The 26,035-nt window shown below is 42.2% G+C and overlaps 1 protein-coding gene across 1 annotated transcript in view; it reads right to left on the reverse strand.

Annotated features, from left to right (window-relative positions):
• The window catches only part of Erich3 (glutamate rich 3), a 76,254-nt gene that overhangs the window by 6,982 nt on the left and 43,237 nt on the right, over window positions 1-26,035 (reverse strand). The window contains exons 11-13 of the mRNA XM_085677500.2: window positions 22,188-22,421; window positions 13,079-13,516; window positions 2,828-2,950 (exon numbers count right to left, since the gene is read on the reverse strand). Coding sequence (XP_085533626.2) covers window positions 2,828-2,950; window positions 13,079-13,516; window positions 22,188-22,421 — 795 coding nt within the window. The remainder of the gene's footprint in view (window positions 1-2,827; window positions 2,951-13,078; window positions 13,517-22,187; window positions 22,422-26,035) is intronic.

A 26,035-nucleotide genomic window follows, 5' to 3' on the forward strand; every position in this document is an offset into this window, starting at 1 on the left:
CCCACAGACCCTACGTTGTTATTGCTCTATGACCTCTTCAAACACAGCTTTTGCTGGCTATCTCAGCCTCTTGACAAGTAGTACCACAAACTATGGATGGTGGGCAATAAGAGCTGACATATCCCCTTAAAACATATATTTAGAAGATGGGTTCTCCTGTCTTTAATTACAAAGTAAAATTTTAATAATCCAGGTCTGTCAGGGAGGCTAAAGTTGGCTTTTATAGGTCATTTTATAGGCATCAATTAGCAATTCCCAAGATTGTCCTTAAGAGCACTGGCAGGGCTAAGCAGAGCCAAACTGTCTGCTCAGAAGTCATGTAGAAAATTCCCCTGGAAAAAGATGTAGCCCATTTCTACTTCCCCGTAGACGGGGACTGACTCAGAACACAGCTATGTTGGGACAATGAGAAATAGCCCTGGATGCCAAGTTTCTTCTTATCTGTTGCTGCTCAGATTCCTGCATGAAATGTTATTAAAAAGTCAGTTACGGAAAACATTTAAAAGAAGACATCTGCTTTTCTACCCTGGCCTCTGAATTTATGGATTAATTAAAGAGCATTCACGAAAACGGGGGAATAAAATTGCCTAGTCTCCACGTAATAATATATTGTTTAAATTCTAGGAGAAAATGTGCTAATGGAACCCAGCTGAGCTGTTATATGAACACACACAGCACAGAGAAGTCAAACAGAACATTCCCAACACATGGAAGAATGGGTAATTGAAGCCTTTCTCAGAAATAGCTGTGTGTAAAAGGTGTATTTTTATGGCAATCTCATGAGCTTTGAGGAAATGTGTTACAGAAGCAAATGTGTAGAACACATAAACGGGATCATGAGATCCCATGCAATAAGCACGTACCTGAGAGTTCAGACGAACCTGGTGTGTAGACATGTAGTTCTTATGTTTACTAGTTACATGAACTTTGGAAATAGCACCTCTCTAAGTTTTCACTTTTTTTTTTACCCATAACATGTTAGCAGCCATGTCTGGCAGAATTCTTGTAGCCAGCAATGGTATGGCTGTGTGAAACTGGCAGTACTGTGTCTGCCTGAAAAGCCTCGTGACTTCCACTCCCTCAGCCCACTGCTTTCAATGACCTAGACAGCTAATGTCACTGGAGCCTGGCCTCCTCAGGAACATCCGTGGCTCTCCTGTGTGCTTGGGAGGCTCCCCAGAATTCCTGTAAAGGAACGTCTACTGCAAAAGTTCAGCATTGCTCTCTTGTGAGTCACCCACTGCTTCTGCAAATGTCACCTGACCCTCTTTCGTGCGGCCCAAAGACGGAAGGGAGCCTTTCTTCTTTGTACCTTCTAGAACATACATGAAGTTGTCTCAGTCGCATAGTAGCTCTCACTTGACACTGGAGAGGGGGGTAAAGTCGAGAACAGAGCGAGTACACACACACGACCACCACACCACTACACACATACACACACCTCACATACACACACACCATACTCACACACACTCATATACTCTCACATGCTCACATTCTCTCACACACACTCACACACACTCTCACACACTCATATACACACACTCACACACATAGTCACACACACTCTCACACATACATATACACACTCTCACAAAACTCACGCACTATACACACACTCACACACCACTCATACACAATACTCACACACTCTCTCACACACACACTCACACACTCTCTCAAACACTCACACACATACTTACACACTCTCACACTCACACACTCTCTCACACACACAGTCTCACACACTCACACACATACTCACAGAAACTCACACACATTCATACACACTCATACGCACTCTCACACACTCCCTCACACACTCACACACTCTCTCTCTTACACACACTCACACACAAACTCACACACTCATACAGTCAAATCAAAACAAAGTTACAAACAGCATTCACCACATATGAGGAAGCCCACCATCACGGACACAGGACCACATGTATTGAGTCACGTTCGTTGACTTGATGTTTGGTTGGCACTCTGGAAGATGGGATACTGGTCCCACTACACACTGACTACAGTGAATTCTTTCCTAATTCTCAAAGACTGAGAAGTTTACATGAACCCTTGTAAAACATGGTGTGCTAGGGCTCTTAACGTCTCTTACTTGGTCAGCATAGATAAATTCACACTGTCAGTAAGGCTATGGAATATGACCAGTGAGGTTTTTATGTTGTTTGTTTGTTTTTTTTATATCTTAACATTAATTTATTTTTAAAAAACAGTAGTTATAGCTAATGTCAGTTTCAAAGCTCTCCTTCAGACCTCTGGGGCATTTTTTGCCACCATATCCCTATCCATTACATGAGAATCAAAAAATAAGGAAGGAAAGAAGAAAGAAAGAAAGAAAGAGAGAGAGAGAGAGAGAGAGAGAGGAGAGAGAGAGAGAAAGAAAGAAAGAAAGAGAGGGGAAGGTAGAGGGAGGGAGGAAGGAAGGAAGGAAGGAAGGAAGGAAGGAAGGAAGGGAGGGAGGGAGGGAGGGGAAGGTAGAGGGAGGGAGGAAGGAAGGAAGGAAGGAAGGAAGGAAGGAAGGAAGGAAGGAAGGGAGGGAGGGAGGGGAAGGTAGAGGGAGGGAGGGAGGAAGGAAGGAAGGAAGGAAGAAAAAAAAGAAAGAGGGGGGGAAGGTAGAGGGAGGAAGGGAGAGAAGGAAGGAAGGAAGGAAGGAAGGAAGGAAGGAAGGAAGGAAGGAAGGAAGGAAGGAAGGAAGGAAGGGGCAAAGGGATCAAACAAGGACTTGAAGATGAAAGACAGAGGTAAGGTGGCATTTGCGGAGAACTTCCCTTCAGGTCTTCCCTAAGTAACAACAGCCCCTTACCTCTGCTCAGGTTGACCTCCAGTTCCCTCGTGGGTGTCACCTCATCCCTTGGGCTGCTAAGTCCAGCTGCAATGTGGGAGCAGAAGTGGCCAGGTGCTTGGGCTTCACCTGTTTTCTGTCCAACTGATTGGAGAGCATATAAAATATCAAAAGGCATAAGACAGGCCATGCAGACATCGGTATTTCACATCATTCGAGTAAGACGGACGAATTTAACTTAAACAAATTCACATGAAAATGTGACTTGCTTCCAAACATACGTAAAGATTAAACAGCTTCTAAGCTATGATTTTTGAAGGAAAGCACAACACACGGGAGTCAATCATGAAGTGAGGGGATTCATGCAAAGCAGCACTTCCAGGAAAATAGACAGCAGCCAGAAGCCGTGACAGTTGCCAAGTGCACACACGATGGATGGCGGGACTAGAGAAGCAACCGAGGTGCCTGTCGTTTTCTAGAAATGTCTGTTCTTTCACTCATGACACCGATCACTACTACCCTTTTAAATTACTGAACCTACGCATGCTGCCTCACCCTGAGTGTCCCGTCCATTAGGAGATCTAATGATCTGACCTTAGTGCTCGCCCCATATGGACATAAGCTGTCATGGAGTTCCTATCAGTCGGACAGTGCACATTCTCACATGAGTTTCTGTTCTATAACACTGACTACTACCGTGGACCTTCAAGACACAGGGGTCCAGGTTCAAGTCCTCTCTTCCATGCTGTTTCCTCATTTTACCTGTCTGTCAAAAGAGAGATGGAATCAAAGGTATCAAGAGGAGGAAGTGAAGTAATGTATAGAGTCACCTGAGCCCCCGGGGCAGCAAGTGCCTGTATACTAAATATGATAGCTATTGCTGCATGGTGGGGCCGATAAGACGTATTTTCCATGTTTCTTCACCGAAGCCCAAGCTGAGGTCAACTGTAAAGTTGGCTATGTTTGTCTTTAGTGTCTGACAACACTGTCTCCTCACTATTGGTCACCTGACGGCCCGTGTCTGACCTCACTACTGCTACAACTTCTCCTCACCCTGTGGTCAGCAGAAATTCCTGTGATAACCTGGGACAGAGACCTGCCTTCGGGAGTGGAAACATTGTGCATCTGTCTCCTGTTTCCCCCTCTGCTTCCATGTCTCTTCCCTCCTTCGCCTCTTCTTCCTCATTCTGGCATCATGATGCAGGCTAATCCAAGGACTATGCTTTGAGAGAAACAACGATGACGCCATCTTGACCAGCTTAATAAATTTCTTTGAGGTAACTGGTGGTTTGGGAAGAAATACTGTGATATCTACAGGTGTCTCTCAGTGGCAAAAATAAATATTAAGACAAACAGAAAGGGGAACATTGTATAACTCAGATATATTGTTTACAATTCTGTTTGAACATTAAGTTTCTTCACTTACCCAATGTACAAACAGAAACATTTACTCAGGACACTACAGTTTGGAGTTCACACCACTTCTTGACAACTCAGTTGCAGCTGGATGTGCTACTGAGTCAGTTTGGGACATTTGTGAATGGAGGACATGAACCTCACCTATCATTAATGTCATCGTGATGTTGCATAGTTAAAGTTTAAATAAGCTATGGTTTGGGAATTTGAATCAAACAGGTTGGTTGATTGAGCAATGGCAATCGTCAGGATGTTAGGGCAAGGGATGGAGCCTGACTCAGCAGCATTTCTGCGGTACATCTGAGTTTGTCCTGGGTGCCAAACACTGCGAGATTTACTAAAATAAGCCAAACTCCAATAGATAAATACCACATGTTCTTTCTCTCATATGTGGGATCTAGGTGCAAACTTACATATGTGTGCAGCTATATGTGAGTGGAAGAAAAAGGTCTCAAGAGATGGGAAAGGCTGAAAACATAGGTCACGGCAGAGGCATGACATGAAAGTAGGGCAGGTTTGTGAGGAAGAAACGGACCAGTAAGAAGGGAGCTGGGAGGAAGGGAGGGCTGTGAGTGAACCGGAAAAAAAGGGTGTGTTATATATGGATGTAAATATCATAATTAAATCATTGCAGTGAATGTTAACCAAAAACTTCAAAGATATATGGCTTACAATAAAATAATAATAATAATAATAATAATAATAATAAACAATAGTTATAAAGCAGTCACTGAATGAAGATCGAGTCTAAGCAGTCATGTTAACCTGACCATGACGACTCACGCCAAATCAATGGTGAAGCTGCCTTAGTGAGTCAGGGCGGTAGCCAGCACCTGGCCTGTCTGCTGCCTGCCTGCTGGCCCACCCTTCTCACACACTCCTGGAAGTAGTGTTACGGGCTTCCGTATTTGTGATGTATTACTTAGGAGCTCTTCACTCTAGCTTGGGTGGAGTCATTGTATAAGTCTAGAGTCTGAAATATATCATCTTTAAAACAGCATTTTCTTGTTCTAATAGCATAATCAATAATTAAGGAGCGAAACTTTTCTTTGATGAGAGGACTATCTGTGAACTCCTTGGTTTCTCATCTGTTGCAGAGCACACTATGCAAAGGAGTCCTCGCTTTGATGCACCGTTGCCATAGGACCTGGACTCCAAAACGTGGACTCTGAACCCCTAGGGAAAGGACACATGAGAACCCAGTGAGCCAACCTTCTATCGATGCCTTTTACGTCATTATCTACTGGGAAAGAGGGGCAGCTTTATTTATACAAAACTGGGTGTTATTTGTGTGTTTTCATCTAAAGAGTGGGGAAGCTTTCTGAATGTCATTAATTTCCAATAGGAACTGCATACCTACCGCCTTCTCTGATGTGTTAAGCTAAGTAGTTAAACTCAAAGCATAGGCCCAAGAACTATGTGGAAGGAAGAGGAGATGAGGCTTTGAACCTCATGGCGGAGAGACCACCCTGTGTGCTGGCCTTGCCCAGACTTTTGCTTTCTGAAGGTCATTGTGAAGGAAAACATTCTGATATTCCCTCACATCACCGAGAATTGATGGTCTTAGAGGATCACTTCTTAATTAGGTTGAGGTCCTTCTTCTTTCTCATGGGAAATCAACTCCAGAAAGCTCCTTGTGTCTTTCTCTCTCATGCTCTGATGCAACAAATTCTGTGGATTGTGTGACATCTGGATCATGAAATTGTCCATGATTCAGGAAAAAAATTACATTTTTCCAAGTGCAACCCTTTATGATTGTCCTGATTTCAAACAGAGCCAAGACTGGGACACACAGAGCTCTTATCACCAATTGCACTGGCATCTTCAGTTTTTCTGATTAGCCTCCTTTTCTAATGGAGTCTTATGGTCCTTAAGTCTTACGTATTAGCACCTGCCATGAGGCCTGCACAGACAATGGAGCGCACTGCAGAAAGCCGAACAATGGTGTAAATAAACCAGACCATTAAATGCCAAAGCGCAGGCTCTCATAGATAGGATACGAACAGAAGTCAATAAATGTCCGAGTCATAAATACTATAAAATATTATTACAAAATAATAATAAAAGAGTTTCAATCATTTTGAAGCACAGTCTGCCCATATGGTTTAAATAAGGAAGTTGGAAGTTTCTATAGACTCCTTATCATAAACTCAGATTCTAAGAAAAAGTAAGGTATTCATAATGGTAATGCAATAAGAGCTATATTTTGTCAACTAAACCCAAATCTAGGATGCCATGCTTACTTTTGTGATTATTTTTTTAAAAATAAAGTTTTCTGCATTCATTATTACCCAGTTCAGGTAAAACAAAAATCTCTAGAGAAATAAGTAATATAGGGATTCATTCAAGAGCTTCCACTGACTGTGTGTTGGGAAGGTTTTAGGGATTTTGTTTGTTTACTTTTATGAAGTATCAAGTATTTTGTAGCCAGCAGGGTCTGAGGAGGAATTTGGGCAGTGCGAAATGAGATGCCCAGTACACAAGCTTAAAACCCGGGTGAAGCCACAAAATATAAATGCCAACCTGTCCATCCCACACTGCCCGTAGTTCTCCCTATTAGCTCTCGTTCCCACAGTTTCAGATGTCGAAATGCATGCGCCTTAGCAGATACCCCGTGCATCTTTTACATTCTCCGCCTGTTCCTTCAAGGACAGGGAATTCATCCCTTCTCCTCTGCTAGCGCTGAAACAAAATGAACTGGCCCCTTCGTAAGCATGCTAAGAATTCTGAGCTGCCCCACGACAGAGGAAAATGATGCCAATGGTCGTATCTGAAATTCTAAACCATAAAAATCCATGGAAGCCGAGTACAGACATAGGCAAGTTCATTCTAAGTCCACCGTCACCTTGGAGAGTATCTTTGTGCCTCGATCACCCTTTGTAGGTGATCAATTACCTTCCCTGAAACTGATCATGACAGACCCACAGCTAACCTCATCTGCCTCCACACTGAAGATGCTCTGGGGTTACCTGTGACATTGAAGCATGGCCCACAAAACCTAGAATTAATTATAAGTTCAAGGCCACAGCTGTTCAAGGACAGATTCCATCCTCCCTACAGGAGGGAGAGTCGTCTTTCTCAAACTTCAGATCATGTCATCTGTCCACTCTGAAATTTCCCGTGTAAGCATTTCCCATGGCCGAATAAGTACTTCACAGAGGTCTGTAAGTCTACCTCAGCTCCCCTCCCTCTCACTCTCCTCTTCTCTCCCTCTCTCTGTCCCTGACTCCCTCCCTCCCACCCTACTCCACTACACTAGCTTCCTTCCCAAACTCTGTCCGCAGTCCAGGGCTGAGGCTCCTAGCTGTCCCTCAGATCTCCGGCAGGTGACAGAGTAGCTGACCTCTGTCCCTTCTTCATGTCTGTGCACAAATGTACCATTAGCAGACAAGCCAGCCCCAAAAGGTACCCCTAAACAAGCATTCTGCTGCCTCATTTGCATACCAGGTAAACCACCATGCTTATGGTCCATGTGTCAAACGTATTTCCTCCCTGATCACAAACTTTGTATAGTCAAGGACTTCGTCATATTCACACAAAGAACCGTGTTTTACAGGAAGCGTATGCTGGGTGGACTGTGGCAGAAGGAATCTACCAGAACAGATGCCTGAATACGTCCACACACAGTGGCAGAAGGAATCTACCGGAACAGACGACCGAATACTTCCACATTCACTCAGACCTTGTCCTTAGACCTCAGCTCAGCTCAGATTTGTCTGCTCTCATTCAGACCTGTTTTATCCTGTACACATAACAACAAATCACATTTTACTTTAGTCATACCCTTACTTCAGTTTAAATTCCACAAGCTGACTATTCTTAATTTATACCTAAAAACACAGAATGAAGCTGCAGATACAGGTCACTAGTAGAACACTTGGCTAACAGGTTCAAAGCCCTGGGTTCAGTCCAGTATCACACACACACACACACACACAGCAGAAATTATTGCATTTCTGTATGTCTTCTAAATTATAACTAACAGAAAACACTACTCGTCCATTATTTCATGTTCACATTCTGTAAGTATATCCTATAAAATGTCTAGAACCGTGAGTGTTTTCTTAGGTATAGCCACACACATGAGGAAGACAGGAAGATAGCATCACCAGATTTGCTGGCACCCTGTCCTCCTCCCTGTAATACTTAAACTTCTGAGGCTATTGTTTGTGAGTGAGAAGGAAGTCCATCAAGGCCCACAAAAAAAAAACTGTAACTTTTGATACAGAAATTATACTTTTTATAACCTATCTTGAGGAAATATTTGTGAATTTTAAATAGATAGTTAATCAAACACAAAAGTACTGCTAATCATAGAGAAAATAAAAATTGTATCAAAATGAAAGTGGAAAAATATAAATACCCACCAGTAGGGAAAAGGTTAGATTCTGAGGAAGCCCAAGAATGGAAAACATGAACGTTAAGGATGCTTATCAGAGCCACACATGAGTGTTTATAGAGTCTCAATGTAGCATAAGGCAGAGCATGCTTTATAAAAGCTTAATAAATGTATAGAATATGACAATTAACTGTAAAATGTTAGTGTGAAAATTTAAAAACTTACCAAACAATGAAAGTGATTTTTCATGTAATAAATGCTTGAGTAATTTTTAAACTACCTTTTTCTAGTTTATAGATGCTCCGTTTGTATTTCTATAGATATTGATGAAGAATAAACATTAACAGGTAAAATTAGCGCATGTATCAAAGCTTAACAAGGACAAAAGTCTCATTCCTGACCTCCGGTGCCAACCCTGCTAATAGAAAGATTATAAAATGCCTGTGAAATTAGAGACATCATGTAAAATGTGTCCCAATGTATTTGAGAAAATAAACAAATATACTTACCGTTTCTAAAATATGAGGAATAAAATCTACTGATATGTTCAACACTTGTTATTTTATTCATCAGCATATTACAATCCATTTTAAGGCAACCCTACTTTCCAAAAATTATTTACTTATTTGAATATATGTAAAAATCTATGTTTTAAATATTTCAAATAACTTTTCCTTTCTGTCATTTATTTTGATACATGGTATTACAGGATGAATAATTTATTTTCTGTAAGTTCTTCTGGTTGTTTCCTATTGCCCATGTCAAGTGATTCATGCATTCTTAATTTGTTTGAAACGTTTAGAACACTGAGCAGTATCCCCTGCTTGAAAGACCATATCCTTATTCTGCAAACCTACGCGGATCGCCTTGCATCCCCCCACCTCGGCACAGGTGATAAAGAGCCTTGGTATCAGGACTCTGTGTGTGTACCTGTGTGCCTTTGTTAGACAGGGCAGAGGGGCAAGAGTTTGAAGAGACGTGACCAGGGGAGCAGAAGTCTGAGGGAGGGCAGACTTAGAGATGGTAAGGTGGGGCTTTAAATGAAGCTGGTGAGAGACTGATGCCGGTGAGCGTGAGGCAGACTGGAGAAGGGAAGGGATTGAGACTCCTCGAAGCTTCCAGAAGCTTGATTTTTAGCTCTGTAAGATTTCTGATTTCATCTTAAGAAATGTTTTATAGTAAGCATGTTAAGTCTGTTCTACTTTATTACAGCATCAATATTAAAGTTAGACAAAATATTTATTAAATATATTATGTCCCTTACGTTGCATTAATATATATATATATATAACATGTATAGTCCTTGAAAGGAAGATTTCCTTGAAAGGAAGATTTATTGTGTATGAGTGTATCCACACACATCAGCAGCATAAAGGATATATATGCACACACATTTACATGTGTCCTTTATACACACAGTAACTTGATACAGGTGTACATTTTATTGATGTGTTATAAATCTATAAGTATGAGATGGCCTTCTGCTCATCTTTAGAAATACAGTGTGTCTCTAGGAAATTGCTGATATTTACAATATATGGCTGTATTACGGGCCACAGAATAGGAAGAATTTCTAGGGTGGTTCCATATTTCCTGCAGACACAGATCCTGGTAACTGGCGAGACTCTCCATGACCAACACTACTGCAGGGCTTTCTCCAGCAGGGCAGCAGAGTCATGCTAGGATGGGAGAGCCTTGCTTACGGAGGACTGTCGTTGCTGGCCCTTGTACAGTATTCAGGGACACAGGTCAGGGATGCTGTCCTCAAACCTTAGTCCCAGACATTTATTTCCCTAGATATGTGTGAATTATTTATCCCTGAAAGAACTTTTATCCTAAAAACAATCCATTGATATTTTGTTCTGAATTGTAGTAGCACACACTAGTAAACTTATGAGATTTCACAGGTCTGCATGTGCATATAGATCATAAAACCCCAGAGGGGACATGTAAGCAGAAAAGGGAGACATGAGGGTGCTGGTCACAGAACACGTGACATCAAGGCAGGAAGGGCATTAATGGGCATGGAAGGAGAAAAGAGGGAAGGATGGAGGAGAAAAACTATCAACAAACACAAATTGCATATGCAAATCTCATACTGAATCCTACTATTTCGTATGCTGTTTTTTTAAAATGAAGGAAAAAACCCTAGTTTTCTTACATTAAAATAATGACTAAAATCAGTGTTATAGATGTTTGCTTTTCCTCTTCTGGAGCTCAAATACAGAGCTCAGAAGAGCTGGACAAGCCCTGTTCCCCTGAGCTGTGCCACCAGCCCACACCTCAGTCTTCCTCATTAGTAACTAATAAATTATGTACATTTTCTCTATCTGTTATACTCTACCAGAATATAATGACGGCATCCAAGATCAAAGATACTAACTTTTTTATCAAAGTGTTTCAAGAATTTTAATTCACATAAGGCAAATCTTTTTGAAATGTTGTACTATTTGTGGTATAATTCAGGGGCCAAGATTGACACCCCTTCCAGTAATGACCTAAATAAATAAATTCCTCAAGTTTTGTGGGCCATTTAAAAATATAAGATCCATTTTTAGCTTATCCTGGCTATTTTTACAGGCTTACTTGAAGGCCATAGCCCTGCTTAGACCACTGATCTGGAACACTTTGCTCATGCCTCAACCTTCAAACCTGCATTCAGCCTTAAAATCCTTACCAAGCACATGCTTCATAAAAGCTTGCTTTCTTTTTTAGAATAAATTTTGAGAATATAATGTAATGATATCATTTTCCCTTTCCTTTCTTTTCCTTTCCTTTCCTTTCTGCAAGCTCCTCCCTTGTACTTTCCCTGCTTTCCTTCAAAGTCATGGCTTCTTTTCTTTAATTGTTATGTATATGTGTATATACACATTATTATATATGTAATATATATAAAGTATATATATATTGTTATATATATACATAAAGTGTATATTACATATATGTAACTAAATATATAAATACATCCTGTTTAGTTCATACAATGTTACTTGTATATGTCTTCAGGTCTGCCCATTTATTTGGTGTTGAATAATCTATTGGTATGCTCCTCCCTAAGGTAAACTATCTCTCCAACGCTCAGCATTTCTTAGTTCCCTGTCATTCTTTGTCTTTGATTGAGGCATTATGAGCTTTTCCCCTCCACATTAGCATGCCTACTGGAGTCATCCTTGCTCAAGTCATGTTAGGCAGCTATATCAAAGTGATCAAAGTCCGCGTGGGACTTGTCCTACTTTGAACTTTTACATGTCACATCCCTTTTCTCATTCTAGACATTATTAGTGACATCAACCCAGTGGTCAAGCCTTCTAACACTTTCTGGTTGGAGCTTCACTACACTTTGACTATACTACCATGACATACGACAAGGTTACATTAGCAATAAGACAGACAGGTAACTAGTCAATATCCTCTATTCCTAGATATAAGCCTGAATAGTTTAATAATAGCTTTTAGAGTTCTAAAACGTATAACAATCAAAAGCACTCAAAGTTTTAAAAACATTGTTGGATTCATAATATTAAAATGTGAAGCAGATTTAAATTGGAACCCAGCAGATCGGCTGGTGCACTGTCGGGGAGGCAGATGAGAGCAAATGGTGGGGACCTGGAGGCCTGCAAGAATACAGAAAGCTCTCTGTGAGAAGCAGCTATCAGGAAGACACAATTCACTAGCCAAAGACTGGGCTCTGCTCATTCCTTGTCTCCTCCGAGGTGACAGCAGCCTCTGACCTTCCATGTGTGTGTGGTCCTGGGGATCCATCATCCCACCCTACACTCCTCTCATCAAACAGAACCTGCCCACACACCCTGGAAACCCAGAGAGCATGAAAGAGCTCGGTGTCAGAGAATAGTTCAGAATGAAATAGCTTAGGAAATTCTATTACTTTTGTATGAATCTAATCTACAATGACAGGGAGACAATAGAAGTCTCTAGAAGCTCTGGGGCCACTCCACCTGATCCAGTTCTGGGATTGCCCCTTGACTGTTCAGTTCTTGGCAACACAACCTTCTTAAGAAATGACTGCTTCCCCCAGAGAGAGATGGCCATGGTTATGATGCAATGAGTTCACAGCCAACATACAGCCATGCATAGGGCACACTAAGCACCATCAACATGAGTTGATGTACCCATGACTCAGAACAAACAGCAGCGTTAGTATTGACCTCTAAAAAGCCAGACATGTCTTTGACTTCACACATGTATCGTGTTTTATTTGATTTTTGAGATAGAATTACCATAGGAAGGAATTTACAGAAAATAGGAAACAGGCTATGTAAGAATGATCAAGTCATTTTTAAAATGCAATAGAAGGAAAACAGCAAGCTGAAAATACATGTGAAATTCTGTGACAAGGAGAAAGGGAAATATAGAATCCTTCCAGAATCATCCAGATTGATTCCCCAGCTCTGGCAGTCGCATTGACACAAATCAGCTTCCATGCACAGGTACGTGAGTGAGCGTGGCACCTCATTGGCCGTGCGTGAGCGTGGCGTCACCTCATTGGATGTACTTACCCTCTTCTTCCAGCCCAGGGAGGCCGGCTTTTCTGTCCTCCATCACGGAGGTGCCTCCTTCCTGGAGCTGACTTCTAACCTTTGCCTCTGGGGAAGCAGACTGCCCAGACGTCTTGGGTTCTGTAATCTCTTCGGTTTCCTCCACTGGTTCTTCCTCAGTAGCAGGCAAACAACTAACCTCTGTCAGCAGAGGTCCGTGAACCTCTTCTACTTTAGCAATTCCTTGCTCCTCGATCTCAGTTTCCAAGGACTCCTCGACTGGGGCGTGGTATTTTCCCTGGTCGTCACTTTCATGTAGGTCCTGAGAAGAGGAACTTCTGGAACTTCCCCCTGCACTGTTTCCGGAATGAACCTCTGGACACGGCTCCGCAGATTCATCTTCGCTGTCACTGGAGTAGGGGTGACTTCTAGACGAGTTCGAAGAAACGGTCTTAATATCTGCAAAAATAAAAATGATAACATCCTTGCTATATAGTGAATGTATCAGCTGATAGGGAACTATAGTGGGAAGAAATCATATTAACCCTTTAACAAATAAACTTTAGGGAAAACGGCTAACTTTCTCGGGGTGTTCTATGTTATTATCGTGATAAAAACTGATCTGCAAATTACCAGAGTTTTTTGGTTTTGTTTGGATTTACTTTTGTTTTTGTTGTTGTTTTTTAATTTTGTCTTACTATTTCAAGACAGCATTTCACTCTGCAGTTCACACTGCCTTCACACCCCACGGGTTCCAGTCCCTACCTCCCAAGTGCTGGTATTAAAGTTCTGTGCCCCCAAACCAGTTTGATGGATCACATTTAACAAAAAAACAACTCCAGGTTTGGATTCTCTTTAAGAATCTCTAGAAAGGCTATAAATACCTTTGCTATTAGCAATTTCGGGTACTACTTTGTTTTTGTAAGAACACATATTGACTTATTTTACTGTTTAATCACAGCACTAATGTCAAATATTTTTATCTACTGTAAAATCTACCGCCCTAGAACACTCTGGCATCTGGGTACCATCTTTGCACTCACAAAGCAGCTGGGCATTAGGAAATGTGTTTGGGGTATGTGTGTACGTAAATAACACCTTTTCTGGAGTCCCAGTCAGGGAGACATTAAAAGGAAGCTGCCTGGGAAGAAGCTAAATTGAGTATGAGCTTCAGGAGAGTGTCTTCGGGGAGTTGGGGAGCCAGGCAAGCACGGGAGATAGTCAGTCAATGAGCTGTTTCCAGAATCAGCTCAACTCAGCTGGTAGTTGTGCTAGGACGATGTAACGGGCTTAAGAGTGAGCAGCCTTTCTCACTTTGAACTACAGAGATAATTGGCTATGGGCCACCCTGTGGGGAAAATAAACTCCCTGGTTTCTCCAGGCATTTTATGCCCAAGGGTGAAAAGCTTCTGGTAACCTAAGGCAATCTGTGGAAGAGGACAGGGTGGAGAAATCACGCTGCAGATCAGGGAGACAAAATGGAGGCCCCAGATGCACTCCCAGATGGAGTTGCAGGTATACATGAGAAACATACAATAGTCAAAAATGGCTGGCACGTGAACCCTAAAAGGCTTGGGAAAGCTTTCAAGAGTGAACCTACACGCTGAATCTGTGAAAGAAAGGGACACAATTGTAAAAGCCCCTGATTCCATTGCTTCAGAGAAGAGGAACACAAGCTCATGTTTGCTTTTTAAAGCAATTGTTCTGAACTCGAAATCATTTTGCAGAAAATACTTTATCTTTGTGGGGGTACCAGGGACCAAACATTCGTATAGACTATACTAACTAGTGGGAGTCTCCAGAGCTTCCTGGTCTTCCGGATTTATTTCTTCTGGGTTCCACATTCACCTAGCTGACTTTTGGATCACTGTATGATGCTGACACATTTGGCTAGGCCAGCTAATGTGGAATTCAAGAAGAGATCTAAATAAATAAAAATGCCTTTCCTTCATCATCCTCCTGTCCCTTGACTCTGCCAGCTCTCTATAACACATCCTAGCAGCCTAACTATAGCCACAGAGACATAACAACACTTCCAAGAAGACACTAGTGAGGCTCAAAGTGCCGATCCACTGCCTAGGAGAGGGTTCCTTAACCAGCAGCCTCTCTGAAACACCATTCCTGTCACCACAATCCCTGGACAAGCACCAGGAGACGCCTGTGCTTCTAGAGAACCCTTAGTTGGGCCATTTGCTCTCTGTTCTCCAAAAAAATTGAAGGGAAACACTTCACACTTATTCGTGGTACCATGGATGGCTCTACCCAATGTACCATTAGCTAGGACATGGCGTTCAGCATGGTCAGAGACCCCAAGGCTGCATGGGCTATCTGAGTGTTGGCAGGATGATTCCCACCTGGGGTTCTGTGAACTGCTCACAGGATAAGTGACTACCCCTTCTATCTTTTTCAGTAGCTTCCACTAAGTATATTATCTTATTTCAAGAGGCTAACAGCTCATCCTGGTTCAATTTTGAGTACGTTCAGTAAAGAAAGAAGGGGAAATGGGTGGCTTCTCGGTAGCTAGGGCACCTGACCTCCCAAACAAACTCCTTTCCGCTTCCAAATTTCTCCCTCATCTTCTGGTGTCATCACTCTCACTTCTTGCTCCATGTTTGTGCAGATGCTGGGGTAAGACAGGATTGCAGAAAAAGTTTAAGGTTCATGCAATGGGATTTTCACAATGAGTTTTAGTTCTCTTAGAAATAAGGCAAAATTTATATTAAAAACTTCCAAATAAAGCAACTTTGAAAACATATTTGAAATTATTTGTCATTAGAATGGAGAGGCTGCTGGAGGTACAATGTAAAGCCACAGCCTCTTGCCTGATTCCATTTTTTTCCAAAAAGTCCCTGTCCTTGTCCTGTTACTGAGAGAGCTTGTTGCTGATCTCCTTGTCCAGGAAAAGATCTGTACTCAATGTCTGAGGCTCGACCAAAGCCAGCTGCACATCCCCCACTGATTCCTGTCCCTAGCAGGATCATCATTCCCCTGATATTTATCCAATTCCCAGCTTTCCTCCCTTTCTCATATCATTGACAATGCAGACTGCCTTCATGGACTCATCCATCCCTTAACACTGAGAACATCTAAGGTGCCAAGAAATAGTCTACAAAGAAAAGAAAGCCACGGCCTTTTCTTCCATCTAGAAGGCAAGCCCTTCAATGACTAGTGATTTGCTCACGTTTGCAGAACAGACCGATAACTGTGCTGTTCACTTGGGTGCTGGCTCATTTTCCTATCAATCGTCATGAAGAGCGCTCAGAAAGTGTGGCTCCACTCTTCCTACCCTCAGAGCCTGCAGCGTCTTCACTAAGGGCAAGCTTGGCTTTTAACTATCCCCACATTCTTCAGCACATAGCACCCTTGAAAACTTGCTAGTTCCTCAGAGTCCTGGTTGTCACCCTGTTTTGTCACTTCATTGTTGTTTAAGCTAGAATCTAAGTTACTGGGTTTAATTATGCAACTTAAAGTGGTTAATTTCTATTGAAAATTGACATCAAACCAATGGAGCCACAACTCTTTCCAACTGTATCGACAGTGGCATCGTTCTTATTACTAAGTTTAAGAATTCAAAACAAAACCCTCACTTCACAAATGGCACTTCCTTTGCTCTTCCGATTTGGCCATGGCACACGAGTTCATATGTGCTACTAACAGTTTCTCCCTCTCCCTCTCCCTCTTCCTCTTCCTTTCTCCCTCTCCTGCTTATACACTTGAATGTGTGAAATATTTCCATCTCATAACGACTACCAGGGTTCAGGTGAAATCTTCACATACAATAGAATGACAAGGAGTTGATACTCAGAGACAGAAGGATCTCAAAGCTCAAAGCCAGCGTCAGCCACATAGTGAGATCACATATCGAAAAAGAGAAAGCCATAGAAAAAGAACTCACTTAACCATCTTTCTTGAATCTTTGACTTCCTTCTTCAGCAGCCAGCAGTGGGTTAAGGGACCCATGTTCTTAGGAAATGACTGGCTGAAGCAGAAGAATGAAGCTGGAGGCTCAACAGTTAGAAACACTCACTGTGCCTGCAGAGGGTTTGGTTGTGTGCTCAGCACCCATTGTCTACAACCACAGATACAAGGCACCCAAAGACGTTTTATGGCTTCCACCGGCAACAAGCAGGTGCACCACAGACTTGCATGCATGTAGGCAAACACCCATGCACATAAAACAAAATGAAAAAACAAATAATGTTAAGCCATGCAAACATAGACACATAAAGTGTGTCTATCCATTGTGTATAATTTCCTCCTGGCTCTCCCCTATCCAAGATGTGGCCACATGGCCCTGCAGTGCTCAGCTCGTTGAGTCATGTCAAATACAATGTCAATGCAGAAGGAGACCTTGCCATGGACTTCTCTTCCAGTTCATAGCCAATATGATCAAAATACACTACACTACATATATGAAATTCTCAAAATATATATTTAAGCAAAACAATAAAATCCCAGATGGTAAGAATCTTAATGCGGAGTAAATTCAATGTTTGGTGACTCTGAGATTTTAGGTCTAAGGCATCAACTTTATCAGACTGAAGAACACACAGGTGAACTATTATAAGACAAATAAGTACTTCAAATCTGGCTCTTTGAGTAGTCGGAGAAACAACACTGTCTGCCTCCTGCTCTCCAGTCTGTCTTCACCGCCTCTCCCTTTTTCCTCATGAGGAATTACTTAGCTTTGACCTTTAAACTGCCCAGGAAGGGTGCATTCCTGGTCACACAGTGTTTTCCTTATCAGACTCACAGCATTCATCTTTAACAAAGCATTTTCTGCCGGTAAATTAGTGTCCGAGGTTGTGAACACAAATGCAGAGATCAGAAGCCATCGTCCCTTTGAAATGGCAGGAAGCCGCACACACGCCATTTCTGGAGCAGGGTCCTCTCTGAGTCAGCTCTCCTCCATCACTCATGGGCCCCTCGACAGGGGATTTATCAGTGTGTAGTGCAATTGTTAGCTGGCGGTTTAAACAGGGCTGACTTGTCACGAGAGTGACAGCCTGGCCAATTGTTTGCCCCTGGGAACAGGTGCAGGCAGGTTCAAATGAAACACATCCAAACACTAACAGCAAGATTCTTAATCATGTCAATAAAAGGGATGAACAGGTGTCTGGGGTTCCGTGTCCATGCTATGCCTCTCACTCTTTTGTAGGTGAAATGCTGCATTTTCCATGAAATCCACAGCGCAATATTGTCATTTTTAATAAATGCTGTGTATTAGCCAGATGAGATCGCCAGCTCTTACACGTCACATACTAAGAAGCATAGTTTTGAGCAACACAATGGCATCTGATCAAAATGAAGGTACAGAAGACAGGAGGCCTCCTGGGAGGACACACAGACAAGCAGTGAGATAATTGTATCTCAGAGCACTGGCTAAGTGGCAGTGTCTGGGCACACTCAGTACAGGAAGGGCCCCCGGAAGGACTTCAAGAATTCCGTTATTGAAATGACAAGAGAAAATAGCTTGCCAGTTCAATTCTGTCTCCAAAGTTTCCCAGCATTTGTGAAGTGACTGTCCTGGTGTCTCTCATCCCCTAACTATTTAAAACATTATATGTCCTGCCTCTGTGTAATTCTACGTAACTTTTTCAGTAAATAGTCTAAGAACCACGTAACATGAACATTAGCCAGAGATCACACAGCCAAAGTACCTTAGAAGACACGATGTCAAAATAAGCCCCTTAAACATATCTACAAAGTCTCTTGTGATGCTGTTCAGAGAATAGCAAAGCAACATGCCATCTTGGCTTTCTTAGCATAGTTTTGTGTGCTAATTGTGTGTGTAATTTGAGAGACAACTTTAATACACGGAGGATGTCTGGAAACTGACCTCCTCCTGGATAGGGTTAAAGGGCTTAACTCAATCTTCCCCAGTGGGCAGAGTCACTGAAGGGAGACCTTGCAAGACCTAGGAATGGAGATGATTTATCCATGGAGAGAAAGTACAATCTAGGGAAATTTAGAAACTCCGTTTTTACTTCCCCTGTGTAAAAACAAAGCATAAGTAGCAAAAGAAGCCAAAAGACCTCTGAGCTGTAGAACTGCAGGAAACAAATTCTTCCACCAGGCTGAACGGTTGTTTTAATTGTAGGTAGATAGATATGTTCTGCTTTTGAGAACCTATCTTTCCTCCAAAGTGCAGGCTTGGAGCCTTAGTTATAATTGCGACTGAATTGCAGAACTTCCTGGCTATGTGACGTTGGAATTATTTGATTTCACTATTTGCAAGTTTGCATATTGCAAAATGCAGATAAAAGGGGAAAGTAATTGCTCTGAAGGTTGTTTAAGGTAAATGAAGCAATTCCCCCCACACACGTGCACTGTGGGACTCAGTCTTTCAGGTACTGGCGCTTCCAGTCAGAGACACACAGCAGCAGCCAGCGCCAGACTCCCCATCACTACCGGTATGCATTAGTCATGGCGCAGATAATCGAAGCTGTCCCTGCAAGGAAGATAAGAAGACCTGCCCATTCCTTTTCCTCAGTGAACATAAAAGCTTATTATCTCAGGAAAATCTATTTGATCTCCAGAAAGTACAAAGCTCAACTAGATAGTCAAGGAGTTCATAGGATCTTTGCGACAGCAACAGCCTAATATTTTCACCCTGTTACAGCGGACATAAAAACCCAAACCATTTGTGTTCCTAATCACTTATACATAGAACCAAATGCATTTTAATGTATTTATAGACAGACAAATCACTTAGATAATTTCTTTGAAAATATCGACTAAGACGAAACTTTTTTCTAAACGATAGCACCATTTTCTACTGAATTATTTAGGTCTGAGTCATAAAGAACTATGAACTGAACTCCATATGTATATTCAAAAGGAGACATTATATTTTACACACATTTTGTGTAAGAAACTTAAAATGCAAATATCTACAGAAAAGATCCATCTCAACATATTAAAATACCTAAATGTTTGAGCACTGTAATAAATATGAACGTCAGTTTTATTTGCAAATACACCGAATCACCGTCATTCTGCTTTGTCTAATAGCGTTTCATTCTCTTTTTACCTTGGCTGTCGTAGTACTAAAGATGCTGTTCACATCCTCACGGACCCTTTCCTGCTTTGAAACAAAACTGTTTTCTCTTTTACTCTATGTAAGGCTGCTCTTTTTTGCTTTTAATTTGTGTGTATTAACTATTAGAACAAGCTTGCTTAAATTCGTTGTGGGATATTTTGATGGCACTCTGACATTCCAGAGGCTGCCCAATAAAGTTAAACCTTGAATCAGGGGACTGAGCCAGTGATCGGCTGACCAGAATTGACCACAGAGAAGTGAGCAATTTGAATAGAAAAGATGCATGGGAAGGAAAGGGAGGGGCTAGAGTCTGAACTCTTTTGGCTCTGGGAAGAAGGAAAAAGTCTCTTGTAGTCTCTTTGGCCAAAAAACAAGGTTAATTAGTTGTTACTCAGCCTCTCTGGGCCAGCAGGTTTTACTCCAGCCTTGACTCCTGAGTCTTATTGATAAATAGAATGATAGAGACTTAATTTAAACCTCTGTATCATGACCGCAGTAGATCCGGGGCTGTGGGAAGAGAAGCCCACCAGACTGAGGCTTGAGAGGGTGGTGGGGCACTAACGGAGGGGCTGTGGGGCAGAAGATGATAATTAAAATATCAATAGACTCATGTGCACCCACTAAGACAATAGAAAAACATCATAAATTAATTTTGAAGATAGTGAATTACAAACAGCATTTATTCGTAATCAATTTGATTGCTTAATTTTTATAATATCTTAATAATTCCTGAAATCAGAATTTGATATTTTTATATAGAAAATAATTCAGAATGAAAAGCAAGCTTTAAAAAAGTCAGCAACTCAAAATACACCCATAATGTGACCCCATTCTCTAGTTACAAATAGCAAAACCACATAGACTCAAATATAGTGTGAACCATTCTTGTCATTATTCATAAAAGACCATGAGGTGCCAAGAGAAATCTTTAACTAAAAGACACAGACCATAGGCCAAATATCTTCATATGACAAAATTGGAAATGTGTCCCTTGTCTCACTAGACAGAATTTAAGTGAATTAAAATCTTTTAAAAAGCCTTTTCCTACCTAAAAAGATCTTTATTTTTCCTTTGAACACTTACAGTCATTTTAAGTTGAAGGAGTTTAAACCTGCAAATCCTCCTATGAACTTAGTAGGTCAGCACCCTGTCTGTGTTCATGGCAGAATTGAAAAGAAATGAAAACAAGAGAAACAGCCCAAAGCACAAACCCCTGCTTGGTTTATCCTTTTAGTGAACAGAAGCTCTTAAACTTGGGCCAGAGGCTACTCCGGCCATGTCCACTTGCAGAAGACTCTTTCTTCACCGTCAGAGCTGGCTCCGTCACTCCCATTGTCACGGAGACATGACAGGCACCCTCCTGACAGAGCTTGCCTGGGAGTCTCTGGGAGTCCCAGTGCCCCAAAGGGTCTTTAGGATGCCCTGAGCAATCAAGACTACTGGCTGCAGGTCCAGAATAAAAGACTAACATTAACTAATGGACTGAGATGTTCTTCTGCCTGTGCCAGAAATCAGCATCAATCTGGCTGCAAGCAGGTGCCATGGGCTACCCATCAATCATATTACGTAAGACCTTTGGAAACTATGAGTGGACCTGCCATACGGCTGGCTTTCTCTGACTTTTCTTGCCCAAAAGGAAAGTCTACCTCAGTATCCCTCTGGAGTACCCTTAAGAGGACTACTTGGAATCTTCCCCCCCCTCTCTCTTTCTCTCTTTCTCTTCTCCTCCTCCTCCTCCTTCTCCTTCTCTGTCTGTCTCTGTCTCTGTCTCTGTCTCTCTCTCTCTCTCTCTCTCTCTCTCTCTCTGTGTGTGTGTGTGTGTGTTGAAATAGTTTGAGATAAAAGGATGTAACAACCTTTCTAACTAGACAGAGCACAGGTTACTGCAAGCCCAATCTAATGTCTTGCTAAAATCTCCCAAACTAAGGAAAGCGAACAGACTAAGGAAGAGATCTTCAATTCGGAAGCTCGCTGAGGCGTGGCTGGCTGGGATTCTTGGGGGATTCTTGGGTTAGGTAACTCTGCATCTCTGTCTTATTAACCTTACAGAAAGCAAAGTCCAAAGCACCCTGACACATTGTAACCTGCCTTGTTTATCCTCCTCTTCGCTGTCCGAGCACCCGTCATCCTTGCCGTTCTCACTGGCACGAGCATCGGGTGCCTTCTCTGAAGAGACTTCAATCTCCTTTTCGAGGCTGAAATTATCTTTTTCTCCTTCCGCGGGCGACTTGGATGTTACGCTTGTCTGATCTTCAGCCTGACCCTCATCCTCAGCTCTCTCATCTCGCTTTTCCTCATCCACTTCGAAATCTTCTTCGTAGTCTGAAAGAAGAAACTCGGCACAGTGACAATGAGCACGGAACTCTGGGAGCTTCAGTCATTTCACTCTAATGAGAACTCTGGCTCCATTGTCCTCTCTTTTCTGGGTCTTTCTTTGTTGCTTTTTCACACAATTATGGAACAGGGGGGACTAACAGCAAATGATCAAAGACTGTAATCAGCTGCACACAACAGCACAGAAAGAAATGAAAACCTAAATGACAAGGCTGGAAGCTACTAAGGGCTCATTTACAAATGGAAAGCCTTACCCACAGTGGCCAAAGCGGAGAGAGGGGGACTTTATATGAAGGATAAATTGGAAGTAAATTAAAAATGAAGAAAACAGGATTACAATAATGGAAGTTAATCTGCAGACCTAGTGAGGTCATATTTCATATGAAGATTGTTCAAAATATTTGGGTATCACTCTAATGAATAGTGAAGTGGAAAAATTCAATTAATCACATCCAGAGGACCTGAGAGATAGTATGTGAATAGCATGTTGAGAACCTCAAATGGACACGGAGGAAAGATTTAAAGATGGCTTTATAGCTTAGCCAGAACAGGAACCATGCACAGTGTTCACTCATATGACGCCCAAAATAATTACAGCTTCAGAATCAAAACTCTAGAAACAGAACATCGCTGTCACAGTCTCTGATTTACTTCATTCCCTACAGGGATGGGGCAAATTTGTACCAGGGAAAGCAAATTGTCACATCATATAAGCTCCAGCTGTCTCTCGTGGTTATAATTTTTCACCTTTCATATTTAATTGTTTGCTCTCTATTCCCCACCCCACACTGAAAATCTCCAAGTGACAGCATGCCAGCGACAGACAGCGAGAGGCGCTCATGCAGAACCAATTAAGCAAGTAAACAATTATCCTCAATCTAAAAGATATAAGAAAATAAAGATTTTCCAATTTTTATGTGTCTTAGTTATTAGACACTCCATCTTTTCCGGTGGTGTGGCCTCCTGGGTAATGTACTCGAGGACTGCCCACCCTAAGCAATCAGAGACAATGTGTTTATGTTGTGAGAACAAACGTGTGGTAGAGATAATCATGAAGTGGGCACACTGAGAGAGCGTGAGATTTTGCACACCTAAGGAGTGTAAATGTCTGTAAACAAAATCACAAGTGAAAGGGTGGGGTGAGGAGTCTAGTTCATGTTTCAGCATGCAAAGAGCAAACAGAAGGACAGTAAGATTTGTACTCAAATATCGCTGGGCAACTTACAGGGCAATTTTTTGTAAGATTTTATTTTTATTTATGTCTGTGTGTGTGTGTGTGTGTCTTTGCACATGTGTGCCATGTATGTACAGGCACCCACACAGGCCATAGAGAGCATTAAATCTTCTGGAGCTGGAGTTCAGCAGTTGGGAGCCACCTGTTGTGAGTGATGGGAACTGACTGAACACAGGTACCCTGTAGGAGCGGCAAGCATTCTTAACAACTAAGCCATCTCTCCAGCCCCTGGGGCTGTTTCATAAGATTTAACTGAAGCTTGGATTAATTTAATTAATTAATTAATTAGTAAGGAAGAAAAGAGAGGGAAAAAAGAAAAAGACGTAGCAGTAAGATAACTCCTACATGAAGGAATCTCCAGTCTCTGCCGAGGGAAAGGGATTTTGATACACAAGAAAGAGTGCACGCATCATATACAGAGCTCTCAGTGACTGCTCCTGACACCAGTTCATCCTGTGGCTTTTTACTTGGAATTCATGATTAGTTATGTGAAGTGGTATCCAGGGCAGCTCCTCCTGCATCCATGGTTTGACTTTGTGTGGCTCAACTCACGTATGCTCAAATGCAGTCAGAAAATATTACGTGGAAATTTCAAGGAATAAAAAAAAATGTGATTTTTATTAACTTTTACTAGAGAATCCTTCTGCTCTTTGGAGGGTGAATTCAGGGCCCTGTGAGTAGCAGGCGAGCTGTTATTATTTCTGGGACTAAGCTAGCCGTGAAGGAGCCGGGTGAGGCGAAAACAGGCCTGCCCGCAGCTCCTTTCTACACCCAGCTCTACCCTCACTAGATATCGTCATAATTCTACTCTTGTAGGAGTTACTACTGTGCATCTCTTGTGCCTAATATAAGAGCTACATTTTATATGGGAATATATGCATGTTTGAAAATATGTACAAGGTTCCGCATTATCTGTGACTCCAGGCATTGGTAGACCACCTTAAGACAAGCCTCAATAAGAAACTGCAGCAGGTCTAAGTGGAACGGGGTGAAGAAACGGCTGGACGTCACCTTAGAGTGTGTAGGAAGGACTTCATAAGAAGAACTTAGTTTACGTGCAGAGCATACACACATGTGCATTATTAGTGGTGTGTGCGTGTGTGACTGTGTGTGTGTGGCCTGTTCTCGCGTGTAGACATCAGGTATCCTGCTATGTCGCCTCTGCCATAATTCCTTCATACTCTCCATCTCATTCCTTGGAGGCAGGCTCTCTCACTGAACCTGAAGCTAGGCTTCTGGCAGCAAACAACCCTCCAGGGATCCTCCTGGCTCCACCCTCCCAGAGCGCTGGGGTTACAATCGAGTGGGATAATGCCCAGCTTTTTATATGGGTTGAGGGAGGTTGGACTCAGATCCTCATGTTTGTGTAGCAAGTTCTCTTGCACACTGAACCACTCCACAGCTCCATACATTTATTATTTTGTAAATATTTGCTGTTAGTCACAAAATAAGCAAGAGTTTGACAGACCATGAATGTATTATAATAATCCATAGTAAGAAATAGTAGTGAAATGTGAAGTTTCGAACATCAGTCGGTCACGTGTCCTGTACCCAGATAGAACTTTTCTTAGTCATGTGACCTCAGGCAATTTAATATCTTTAAGCTTCAGCTTCTTCACTCATGTCATAGTTAGCACAGAGCCATAGTGCTATTAAAAGCAGCAAGACTCAAACCTGTCTGGAGCTAATAGGTCATTAGAAATATTGCGGATTAGAAGAAGGAACAGCAGCTGTCCCGGGAAGTGGAGGGGCTGGCACTGAACAGGACAAATCACATAAAAGTGTTGCTATTTGGGAGCAAAACATGTTAATAGAGGCATCCAATTTAAATCAGAGTAGGTTTGGGGCCACAATCAGGGCAGTTATAGGCACACATTAAAAGGAGACAAAAACAGAAGGAACACTCATGGGTAACAGAAACAGCCCTGCATCCTGCTTTTGACAGGCTTCTGTGCTTTCCCACAAAACATAAAATTCGACCCTCCTCTAGTTGTGTGATACCCATTCCGTCACCCCTAGGAAAGCTCAGTCCTCCCTCGGTGACCAGCCTTCCGTTTTCACAAGAGCCCAGGGCAAGCTACCTTTACGTCATCCTCTCCTGGCTTAAAGCGGAGGAATGAGCCGGTGGGGTGGGCTTCAGCATCGTTCCGCTACCAGCGTCTACTGTCCTCCCGAGTTCATCGAGAGCATTCAGAGTACTATCTTGAATCCCCACTGACAAGGAGGGGCACCCAGAATTCAAATGTGGCAGTTAGAGATTCTGTTAGCATCTCCCCTAGCCCGGCTGCAGTTCCATGATCAGCCACAGACAGGACCTCTGGGTCCTCATGGAAATGGCAGTTAAAATTCATTAACTCATCATCACAGA

Source organism: Myodes glareolus, chromosome 17 (assembly GCF_982192425.1).
Source record: "Myodes glareolus chromosome 17, mMyoGla1.1, whole genome shotgun sequence".
Classification (NCBI taxonomy): Eukaryota; Metazoa; Chordata; class Mammalia; order Rodentia; family Cricetidae; genus Myodes; species Myodes glareolus.